The following is a 12,576-nucleotide window of genomic DNA, read 5'->3' as shown; positions in this document are numbered from 1 at the left end:
CTGACACTTACGGATTAAAGTTAGAAATTTCGCTATGCTATAAATATAATTGCTCTCGGAATTGAACCAACTCCTACTTATCTGGATCCTTTCTAAATTCGTTAGAGTTTCATGGACTGGGGAAAAATAATCGGTACAGTCTCCCTGCTTGTGTAATTAAGCAATGAAAACAATCCAAAATTATCACATATGACATAAGTTGTAATAGCAGAAACTGTCTAACCGTACATTCACCCGCCACTGTTCAAGAACCTATATCACTGTTTAAAATCATGACGTGAGCACTTTACATCCAATCAGCTATTCCTTTAGTTAGGATGATAGCCAAAACTATAAGGATTTTGGAGAACTAGGGTAATAGTCATTATTCTAAAATTTGAGTGAGTGACACGTGATTTATTGACGATGATAAACATTTGCAATGTATTACGCTATATGCAAGCGCGCACTGAGGGACTATATGACGTCACGAGGCCAGAGCTTATTATTGCAATAACACGCGTTACACGTACGCTAGAGAGTTGGTTCTTTCGGCGATACGATTCTTTACCAGTTTGTCACAGCTGATTTAAATCTTAGCCAAATTGGACACTACAAATTTTTCAGTTAACTGGTCCTTTAACAAACTGTGCCCAGCCCAAAACCTACCAAATCAGACTGATTAAAGCTGCTCATATCTGCTATAGCATCAATTAAAAATCAATGTTATAGCTGAATACAGCGACGACTCCGAACTAATCGATGAAGATGCGATGCTGGTCGCTTCTTGTATTATTATTAAAAATAATCTGAGACAAACAATGTTATTACTATAATATTGTAGCATAACGACGCTTTGCGTATAGCTGCTTTCCCATTTCTAATTATGCATTTCATCCTATAGTACAACTTGTAATATGATTAACTAATCAATATTAACCTAACACTAGGGAAGCTTTTTGATGAAAATAGTAAACAACTTGTTTCAGTTCAAACTAAATTAAAGGTCAGACCGGGATTCGAACCCTCAGCTAGCACGGTCAGGCGCCCTCTTGGCCAACTATGCTATGGTGCCGGCGGCCGAAAATCAATGTTAACTATCATATTGTCGTGCTCGCGCATTCCCTACGCAAAGTTATTCTCCGACGATGTATATTTTTAGCCATTTTGGAACTATTGCGCGGCGCGGAAGTTTTAAACCGTCATAACTCTGTCCAGGAACAGTCTCCAGAACTGATTAAACTTGTGATTTCCTAGTCAGAGGATGTACTTTACGAAGATATATGATTTGTCATACCTACGTCCACACAGTGGAATCACAAATGGGTATAGTCGCGAACGCTAAGAAACCGCAGGGCATGAAATACAACGGTGTATCAACTGAAGTGATACCGAAAATTGTATTTTACCTAACCATGAGTATTCATGAGCTCTTGTACGTGACGCGTTTTTTACGCGGGTGGGCGCTACTGCAATTGCGAGGGCTCTGACTAAAGCAAATTTTTGTTATTTACCGGAATGTTTGATTCACGATGTCAACCCTTCGCATTTCGCCGATCTGTGGTTGCAAGAATGGAGAAGAATTATTTGATGCGCGGCGCGGCCCAGTAGTGCATCGTGCTACAACCGGAATGTCAATGTAAAAATAATTTACTTGAGTTTACTTTATTATGTTTATTACTATATTTTTTAAATTCAATTTGTGCAAAATTGCGTAATTTTGTAGTAAGATCTGCACAATGCAATGCACCGCTGGGTCAAGCCGCGCATCAAATAATACTTTTTCTACCGTGTGCCGTGGTGGCGAACGCGATTAGATTTAAACTTATTTGACATCCGACCGTGTACTTGTATATACGTTTATTTAACTTGTCCTGTAAGCATGGCAAAAAGCTAAATTAATGTAATTTTGTGTGCTGATTCCAAATCACTCCATGACATAGGGTAAAAATCCATTCCTGATGAGCTTTTACCTAGCTTGCTATAAATCTGAAATTGGTACTAATTTAAGTTTCATTACTTTTCTCCTTCATATCAAGTGGGCAATGACACACGTTTAAATGGTCAAGGGAGCCTTAACACTCCCAATTTGACAGCAACATTATTATGATCGTTTTTAATTTGTACTGAAAGGCATTCCTAGAAGTTCTTATGGACAGGGCCCACTTCTGAGGCAAGATAGGCCTTCACATTTTTAAATAAAACTTAATAAAACCTCAGTTCTAAGTGTTATTTAAAGCTCTGTATTCTTTTCCTAATGACCCCTAATTCAGTTTGCCAGTCTTGAAATAAAACGACTGCTTCAGCTACAAATGGTCCCCTGGGTAACAAATAGTCTCCTCCGGGTAACAAAGCTAAAGCACTAATATCAATTACTGCTGTAATAACTCAGCAGGACCCATATATATAAACAGGTCCCTCTATTCCAGATAACATTGCCTGATGTGTAACAGCCTGCTGCTTCAGTAGGTCTTTCGAGGCAGTGAAGCTTTCGTTTGCCGGTGGCATTGCTTGTGGTTAGTACCACGCCTCTACTTATCTACATTCTGTTTCTACAGTTCTCATGGCCAACCATGGGGATTGTGCAGATCGAGACACTTATAGTCTGTAGCCCTCCTTCTATGCTTATTTGGGGTCGTACCCTCCAGGATGCGCTTCCCACTACTCTTACTGATAAAATAAGCTGCTGAACATATCGATTTATGATTTTGTAATAGTCTGGTCCAGGTCCAACTAGCTGAACTGGACCTTATTTCTGGCAACTCCTGGTCTCTTTGGCTTTTCTGAACTAATGGTTCTGAAGACACATTGGTCCCAAAACGGTTGAAAGTCACTATGTGTACATTCATCCAAGAATTCCATTTTAAAATATCTTTTCAGTTGTGCCAAAACTTGCAGTTCTGATTGGCAAGAGCTTCAAATCATGATTGCAAGTTTGTTATAGACATAACTGATTTTTGGGAAAGTAAAAATAAGGGTCTGGCCTTGAAGTTCTACACGCAAACCTAATTTAATTCAGCCCAAACTCATATTTACAAGTTTGAAGGAGTCTTTGTTGGCCATCTAAGAATTTGAAATTGTTGTATATTGTGGTATCCAGTCTTCGAAGTGCTCAACAGGCTTTGCTTTTTAAATACATCCCTCCTCTACATGGCTTCATTACTGATATCTGATCTATTCTTTGAGAATATGGGGTGGGAGCCCCAACACTAACTGACCAACTAATTATAGGATTACAGAATATTAAAATGTCAAAAAGAGTGTATGATCAAATCCAGCCTCCTGATATGAGTTTTGATGATGAAGACGGCAAAGGGACTCCTATAAAGTAAGTCATTTAACTTAGTTTTTAAAAAAATGTAATCACATCATTATGACTACTTATTTTTAGTCAAGTGGATAATCTTTTCCCCATAATTTCCAAATCTTTACTTTGAAAAAGGTTATTTTCAGTTTCATTAAAATGTTACAGGAGTATTCCACAAACAAAATGTATCTGGGATTTATGTATTCAAGCTACAGAAAGAGCAGAACTAAACACTACCAGAGAGGTTGACACAAAAGGTATGTTACGTCATTAAGTTGCCTGTTTTTATATTAATCAGTATAGAATTTGGAGCTCAAACATATTGATATCAACTAAACCTTTAATTCATTTTGTCATGATGATATATTCTGTTTTCTGGCAATTATACTGCTAAATACATCAGGTCCATTTCTAAAAGCATGTCTAATGTTTCCAGGTATTTTCACGTTTGTCTAATCTGTGATAGTGTACTCTTTCCATCTGTTGTACTGGCATGAACTTTGAGATTGATGTCGTCAGTTTTATATTAATGTCAAATGGTGCCCAAGAAATTATCTGTGTACGTTTTGTTATGCAGTATCTAGTATCTACTGCCCATGTCATGTAGTTTCAACTGTAAATTTCTGTGGATTATCTCAATTTCCATTTCCATTCTACTCATCTCTTTCCAAGTGAAGATGTAACTGTTTGATTCTAATTTTATTGTATTAATTCTATTAACTATAAAAATCAATCATAACCTGAAACTTATCTGTATATAATCATAAATAGACAAATCATTATATTTGCTTGTAAACCAAGTATACAGTAAAACCCCAATTTACCTACTATCTCATATTTTTATTTAAATAAATTACTTGATGATTTGACATGTGGCTTATAAATGGGTCCCTGATGTCAAACAAGCTTTTAAGCCTGTTACATCACCAATATACCCTTACTCCTGTGAAATCGAGTGCAACAACCCCTATTATTGAGAACCAGTACTGTGCAGAAAGAAATCATGTGATCTGTCTGGGACTATAACGAGAAAACCCTGATTAATCGTACACCCGATTAACTGTACACATTTCCTTCACCCTAAACTTTACAGTAAATCGTGGTTTAACTGTACCTAGCTACTGCACAGGTGTCCTGCAAGAGAACTCCAACAAGAGTGTTGAAAGTACCATGTTTGTTGTGGGCGCGAAATCAGCTGCTAAAACAAGCATCATCCTCCGATTCTTAGACAGGTAGCACTTTTACTTCTTGTTGTCTTGACTTTTATGCAATCTAAGAATCAGGGCAGTGGTCTATTTAAGGATGGCTGTTTTTTAATATCTGAAATGATCTTTAAATTGACAGAGATGAACAGCCCAAGCCTACGACTGCTCTGGAGTACACGTTTGGGAGACGATCTAAGAACAACAACATGCTGAAGGATGTAGCTCATGTGTGGGAACTTGGGGGAGGTATTGCACTGTCAAATCTCATTGAGGTAATTCCGGGTTCATTCATATAAAATTTCGCTATTCATTACAATTGAAATTGACCACAAAATTATTTAAACTCTTGATGTAAGATGAATCAAGCTTATGTTGCGACCTCCGAAATTTTCTAAGCCATAAACTCCATCAACTAAATTTTGAGAAATATTTATATATTCTATACCCTCCTCAGGTTCCTATTACGAAGCAATGTGTAAAGAACCTTAGTGTAGTTATTTGTGTGGATCTCAGCAAACCAGAGACGATTTGGACTACTTTGGAAAGCTTGCTAAACACTATTAAACTGAGAGCAAAGAAAGTGATCGCTGAGCTCAAACGTGATTGTCCAAGGTGGGATAAGTTTACCATCTCTATTACGATTAATAATATGGAACGAGATATGTAGAGAATCATGGCTGTTACGTAACATTCGGCTTTTTACCTATTCAATGAGCTACCCTTTCTAATGAACAAATTTCAGTGATGCTAACCAGATAGTAGCAGAGTGTCTGGCAAGATACGGATCCGACCACCCCGATAAAGATAACCTAGATATTATCCCCATACCAATCACCATCATTGGTACCAAGTATGACGAGTTCCAGAATTTTGACCCCGAGAAGAAAAAGATTATTTCAAAAACTTTGAGATATGTTGCCCACCATCACGGAGCTCATCTCTGTGTTAGTTCTTTGATAAAGATCTTTCTAGAAATATAGGCTTTGTAACTTTAAAATGTAAAACAATTGCTCACTTTGTAATTTATATTCTTCATTTTATTTATTATTTCTGAATAGTGTTGATCACAATGTTATGTAAGTTATTGCCAGCTGTTATTCTCCTGAAAATTAGTACTTACTGGCACATAATTTCAGTATTTTAGTTCTAAAATGGAGGCTCTGGTTATGAAGACACGAGGTTTACTTGGGCATCTAGTCTTCAAAACTCAACTCAGGTTTCTAAATCTCAATATTCCTCTAAATTTGTCTGTTTGGCCTTATTATTTAGACTATTGATCTAGAATATAAACCTGGATAATATTTAAAGTCACTCCACCCGTTGTTAACATGAATTATAACCAAGGTTCAAAAATTAGAATGTTAATCGAATTCTGATGGTATCACTGATTCTTTCAGCAAGACAATACTAACAGATCACAGCAAACCAATCTACGTTTTGGCTGGTATGGATGCTCTTAGTCAGATTGGCGCTCCTCCTGCCATTGTCGGATCTAGGTAAGTTATTAGTCAATTGCAGTAGTCAATAGTCAATGATCAAAATATGCTGATTTCAGTTATTGTTGTTGGCATTGTGCGCTTATGCACCGTCCGCCAATTTTAGCTTGAGATGTTGTGTTTCACACGTTCTTATTTTGTTGTGGGGATATATTTGTCCCTTTTGACAACATCTTTAACATTGGTTGCAACATAATATAAGGTATAACGGGAACGCTATAAATACTTCCTCTCCTATTTGATTGAAACCTAAGTTTGGGCATTAAACTTTGATAGGTAATTACGAAGTACCATCTTGGGTAGTATTGTCATTCATATCTGTGTTAAGGGCTATCAGATTAGATATAAAGACATTTTAACACTTTTACTGGGCTTGTTCGGAGAAACTACCGGTCACAATATGATTAAAGGATGGTTCGTACTTCTAGGAATCTTGCAAGCTCTTATAGAAATTATCGTAGTTAATATATTTTAGTTTCTATTGTGCTCACTGACTCACTCTAATCTCATTGTCAGGTCAACCACACTCGACAATTACAACATAAATGATTCATACTCACAGGACTCACTCCATTGGTAATTGTCATTTTTAATTTTATGCACTATTAAATCTTACTATAATATAATATAAAGCGAGACGATATAGGTATATCTGTTGCATGAAAACATATCAGTATCATGAAATATTTATTACATTATTTTAATAATTACAATGTGATACCCAACCTCCGCAAATTTCAAGAGAGAATAATGGGTAGTGGGTATACCCGCTTCGCACCTGTGTTATCCACTAACCACTTGCTAGATGTGTGGTCCGGGTTGGTGTACTGCCCAGACTAGTACATTCCTTAATATCATAATTCAAATACCTTAATTTTACAATAGTCTTCACATCCTTGTCATTCTGCCAGAATAACTGTACATACTTCACCGTATCCGTCCTCGTCGTAAATAATATGTGTATTATATCTAGTTTATATTGTAACTCTCTCTCTCTCTCTCTCTCGGATTTACACTGGAAATGTAGGAAGCGAATTAACATAATATCTTTGTATCTCTTGCTCTCTACTTCTGTTGTCTGTATAATGTTTAATCTTGTGATATTTTTCGTTGTCTTGTGATATTTTTCGTCGTCTGTTTATTCTTTAAATCGGGTTTCAACTATTTACTGTACTCCAAACCAGCAAAAATTCACTATTCGTTAATTCATTAATTAAATATTTAAGTCTTTCAAATTAAAATACTCCTGCATAAATTGTTTAGTTGTTTTATATTTCGACCTTATGATTATGAGTTATCACGCAGTTCCAACGCTAACATGAATACTGATGGTGAAACTGAGCAACCAAACAACCGCCCTACATACTGGGAAAGGGAAAATGTAAAAGGAACAAAGCCTCTAGTAAAAGAAGAATCCTCCCACAAATGTGAGATGATGCCTCCGTCCTCCAAGCTGTCCCTGATATTACTGTCTATTTTCAACTATGCTGATACGGTTACTGACATACTCGTTACTGTGGACATGTTTAGAAGCCGCAGTTATATTCTAGGGGTCCTGTCACTGGTCTCGCTCCTATACGTTGGTGTTATGGTTCCTCTTTTTCTTGGCGCTAACAAAGCTTGGACGAAAGGGCGGATTCTTGCAGCCTTTGGTTTTGCTTCAACACAATATTTTGCCTTCACTGAGATGTTAAGTCATCCGAAAAGGAAAGTATACTCTCGTCGGCAAGGAGGGACTGCTGGTAAAACGGTCAGTTTAACATCAAGAAGATCAAGTCTAAATGACGCTATATTCTTCGAGAAAATGTCTGAAAACCAAACCCAAATGTTTCTGCAGTTAATACATATCGCCCAAGTTTTCATCTCAACTACAATACAAATCAATAATTGGACATTGTGGCATTATATAAAATTGGGGTCACTAATCATCACTGTTGCCTCACTGACAAGAACGTGTTCTAGTTACGAGTTTAATCGCCATCACCTGAACCCTAGGTTATTCAGTTTCTACATAATCGGGAAAGGTTGGATGTCTTTACATCCCCAGTATTTGATACTCCTCTTAGTCCACTCTTCTCTGATCGCCAGCAAGTTTCTAACTCTGATATACCTAATGATTATTGTGGACCATGACTTTGTGGCTGAAACATCACCAGAGTCCTGTTCTGTGATCACTGCTATGAGAAATGGTGGAACTGGGTGTGGGTTTGTGGTTAGGGTGGGATGTCTGATCTTCCTCTGCAAGGTATCTTACTACGGTGTGGTCAGTGTCATTGCTCTACCCGGGTGTTTCTACTTAGTACGTAAAGATGTGTTTCAATTGTGGAGAGGTTCTGTGGGTTTGAGAAGACGGCTCAGTGAGAGTCTTAATGTGTGCCTCTTCCCGTTTCATCTCGTCTCCTCTCAGCGAAATTTCATGAGCTCACGAATCTTCATTAACCATCTGCAAAATGTTAAAATGACGACCGCTATCGTTAAAATTGGTCCATCAGTTCTGCATTCGATAGGAACCCTCATTTTTGCAGCGATATTCTACTCACGAAAAACTGAGGATTTTGTCAACATTGACGTAGGATTCAATCCCTTAATTCTTCCTTTTATCGGCCTAGGAATTGATTGTCTTCACCTGATCACACTCACAATATGGGTGTTCTGGGCTGATCCACAGCATTCCAAAACCTTGGCAGACGAAAAGATTTTAGACCTGTTACTGAGGTCGGGCAAAGTCCCTGATCTAAGCAACGTTACCTGCTCAAGAACAGCAAAAGATATTATCCGGGAGGTGATTGCTGGAGACGAAAACTTTGGTGTCAGTAAAGAAATGGTCGAAGAGGGAATTGTGGACATGAACATTCAGTTACCAACAACGTTGCCACAGCACTCATCTCTGGTTCAAAAACTGAGATTTAATTTTAAGGTGGCAGTTTTGAAGAAAAGTGGTGTCCATGACATTAATGCGGTTCAAGGTGTTTGCTACCAACGACTTTCTGAAGAATTGGAGTAATTTATGAGTTATTGCCGGCTTTTATAGATCATATAAAATGTACAATTATTAATAATCTTATTCAACTTCCTTTGTTCCCAAGAATTTGTGTGCCAAGACTTGAGGCTTTGAGGCTTGATAAATTTGAGCACCAACATTTTGGGCAGGAAATTCAGAAAAATTTGGGTGTTCATTTTTTTAGAGACGAGATAATTTTGCTCTCTAATTAATAATATTTTATCAGTCTTGGATTATCAAAATCAAAATCAAGTATCATTCTGAAAACAAAGAAATAAACATTAGACAAATTTAGTAGCTTATTATATAATTTAGATATCTAGTGTCAAAGGAAGTCAAGCAACTGACAGTGAATGACCAACTTATTATGACCAAACATTCGAAACAAATTAAATCAAATAGAATTGAACATATTAAGAATTAACTACAAATAAAAAAGTGAAAAATGTTAATGCAAAAATGTTGGTCAAATCTTTGGGAACTAGTAAGGTATTATTTAAAGCTTGTCGTGTCGGTAAATCCATTTTATCAGATTGGACGGATATGTCTGTACTAGTCGTCAGTTTTTTATATTAGCATTAACAACAAATTATAAATAAACATAATTACTTGCTATTTTTTGTCCAAAAATACCCTTCTTTATACTTTTTATTTACGACCCAACTCTAAAAAATACAATTTACGAGTTTATGCAAATATATAGCATTGCTGCAACCCAGTCCTACTGTGAAATCTGTATAAAACGGGAAAGACTTTGGCACACTGAAAAAGTTTATCATTTATTGTTGAACGTGCTGCAGATAGTTTCTCATTCTTTGTTGAGTGTGCTGTAGATATGAGAGATGAACACATCATCTACTTCTTCTATGTTTGGGCAGGTCCGTGTGCTTTCTGGTGAATTATTAATGACTATGTCTTCATAGTTACTTTGTATCATACTACCCTGGTTGATTCTTTCAAGCCTCCAAGTGTCTCCTGGCAGACTGGCACTTTCAATAGGCATATCGTGTGAGGTCTTCTTCTTTCGTTCCTTGATTAGAAGGAAAGTGAGAATGCTACAAGCCACAATCAGGACTGCTGTTAAGCATACCAGAAAGGCTTGACTGGTGGATATCTTAGGGACACCAGCAGGTCGTCCTGAGCATCCCTCCGCAGGGCACGATGGAAGTCGACCTGAGCATTTCAAAATGACATACCATTTTTCACCACATTCTGTGTGTGTTATTTCCTCGTACCTGCAAGATGACCATCTTGGTTCAGTGCAGATTATTTTCCATGGATTTTCCTTGGATACTGACCAATCTATTTGCCTTTCTGTGGCAGTTCCTCCTTCATATCCCATCTCTTTGCAGACTGCGTTTGCTGAGATATTACTAAATTGGTCGTTGCAAACTGGTTTTTTTTTGTAAATCAACTTTCCATCCTCATTATCGTCTGTTATTACGTCACCTTTCTTATCTTTCAGCTGGAAACAGCAATCTGAGGGAATATGAACTACTTATTTCTTTATCCTCTAATCCCTTTAATAAATTATTAATTCAAATTATTATTGTACTTGTCAGTTTAGCAAGAATGAGCACCAAATCGAACAGAAGTACTTCATTATAATTTCAGATTTAAATAAAACTCTAGACTGTTCCTAGATCACTCACCTCCATGATGCACTATCACAACAAGCACAACGATTTTAAAGAGGGAAAACATTTGCACGCACCAAAAATAATTACTGATCAAGTTTGTCGTTCAAAAGCCCAGCACCAAAGTAAAAAGTGAGGGAGTGATTTACATCCCTAGCAGCTTTGGTATTTGTGGACGTAAATCTTAACAATGAGTACCTTTGTAATAGGCGCATGGCCGGTTTTAAGGTCAAATAACATGTCGTCAAACGTGAAATGATTTTAAGTGCCAGTTTGTTACATGTACTACCCTATATTCGGAGGTACTTCTCCTTAATTTTATATTAATTAGTAGAAGAGAAATACTGTAAAAAATAATACAAAATTAAATTGGCCCACAGCCCAGCCACCTCTTCGGAATAGTTTTACATTAAATGTAAAACTATTCCGAATTTTGTTAAATACATGATGATGCTATGATGTGACGCAGCTATGTGTCGTGTGCGGCTATTTATGGTGTTAGAATAACTGTGGTCACATGATCGTAATTGTGATGACGTTATAACATGCATCATGCACATAGGACAGGATGTCGTCACAACTTTAAATCAGTTATCACGTTGTCAAACGTTCCCCCCCCCACCTGAAAATATTTTAAAATTTGGTAATGCTGTATCGGTTTGGTGACGTCACACGAATTTTAGGTAGACACTAAGATCTGAATTGGGTTTACATTCCAGGTCACCGCTGGAGCAATGGAAGCAGCTGTTCTTATCTACTTTTCCTCAAGAGGTCAGTTCGGAGTTCAAGTTTCAACGTCATTCTTGCTAACATTATTCCAAATGATGCAGATGTGATATTTTATATTTATTATATTCGTTCTGTCGGTGACTGGTGGGCGTTCAATCTGTTTTTATTTCAAACTTTATTATCTTGCATTGTATTTGTAATCTTGAAAGATTTGTCACCGACAAAATGTTACAATATCGCAAACAAATGTCTCCTTAGATCCTGTGTCTCCTTATACCTGTGTTTTAAACTGTCCTCTTTTGTCCAGGCGGAAGCAGTGCTCCCAGATGACCCTACCAAAGATACGAAGTATAACGAGAGTATTATTGACTCAGTCAGATCTCAGAAAGATGAGGTAAGTACACTGTGTCTGTCCAGCTGATAGGTTCATTCAGAACTCAAGTTTAGAACTCTATCTTGTTGCCCATGCTCCTTTCATAATTGTACAATCTTTAGTGTCCGAATTTTAATTTGGTGTCTACATTTTTACCTAATTCATGTTAAAGATGGAGTTTGCTAACATAATCCTCTGTAGGAGCTGGAGAGATTTAAGAAGTTACAGGAAAGAAAGATGAGAGAGGAGGCCAGGAGAGAAGGCAGAGTTATGTAGCGACCTCCATAAGAGAGAAAGAGAAAGAGAAAGAGAAAGAGACCTATGATTGTCTAAATCGTTATTTTCGGTGAACTCAGATTATTTAAGCTCGTTAAAGTTTGTACAGTTAAATCATAAGCTACTGGATAGCACATACTTGCCAATTGTTATAGTATTTATGTGTAAAAATATGTATTAAAGTATTTATATATTATATTGTGTCAGATACCTTTTTAAATTCAATGTAAATATTATCACACAGTAAGTTATTTGTTTTACTGCCAAGGCTTTTGCTTTGTTAAAAATACCTGTGTTTTTATTCTGTTCCCGATGATTTCAAAGTTTTAAATTTTTAACACATTATATAATGTGTTTTATAAATATACCCTTTGTGGATAATTGCATTGTCTTAAAAACTTATGGATTGGCGCTTCAAGTCCTTAATGTGTAAATTGCGCTAGACTAGCTGACTTTGATTTCTAGATTATCCGATATCATTAATTTCAATCAGATAAATTCAGGATGTTGAGTTTGTTGTCACGTAGTTTCGTGACTCCAGCTAGGTTGGGAGGTATCAGGTGTTTCAGTGAC

At 36.8% G+C, this 12,576-nt stretch overlaps 2 protein-coding genes across 5 annotated transcripts in view; one reads left to right on the top strand and one right to left on the bottom strand.

Annotated features, from left to right (window-relative positions):
* Positions 1–12,576, bottom strand: part of LOC134826332 (dynein light chain Tctex-type protein 2B-like) — a 60,222-nt gene that overhangs the window by 12,534 nt on the left and 35,112 nt on the right. The gene's annotated exons all lie outside the window — the stretch shown is intronic.
* Positions 3,190–12,512, top strand: LOC134826356 (cytoplasmic dynein 2 light intermediate chain 1-like). Of its 4 annotated transcripts, XM_063838698.1 has the most exons (13): positions 3,204–3,307; positions 3,452–3,543; positions 3,690–3,722; positions 4,416–4,518; positions 4,631–4,763; positions 4,946–5,103; positions 5,234–5,435; positions 5,628–5,707; positions 5,889–5,987; positions 6,504–6,563; positions 11,345–11,396; positions 11,662–11,748; positions 11,929–12,512. In XM_063838698.1, exons 1-13 carry the CDS (start codon positions 3,228–3,230, stop codon positions 12,001–12,003), a joined length of 1,254 nt encoding a protein of 417 aa, XP_063694768.1. In that variant the 5' UTR covers positions 3,204–3,227; the 3' UTR covers positions 12,004–12,512. The 4 variants fall into 4 exon arrangements, with proteins under 4 accessions (XP_063694771.1, XP_063694768.1, XP_063694769.1 ...); XM_063838699.1 differs by lacking the exon at positions 3,690–3,722; XM_063838700.1 differs by lacking the exon at positions 6,504–6,563.

This window comes from Bolinopsis microptera, chromosome 2 (assembly GCF_026151205.1).
Source record: "Bolinopsis microptera isolate Bmic1 chromosome 2, MBARI_Bmic_1.0, whole genome shotgun sequence".
NCBI classification, from domain to species: Eukaryota; Metazoa; Ctenophora; class Tentaculata; order Lobata; family Bolinopsidae; genus Bolinopsis; species Bolinopsis microptera.
The sequence above is the reverse complement of the archived record's forward strand: the minus strand, read 5'-3'. Positions and strand labels throughout refer to the sequence as shown.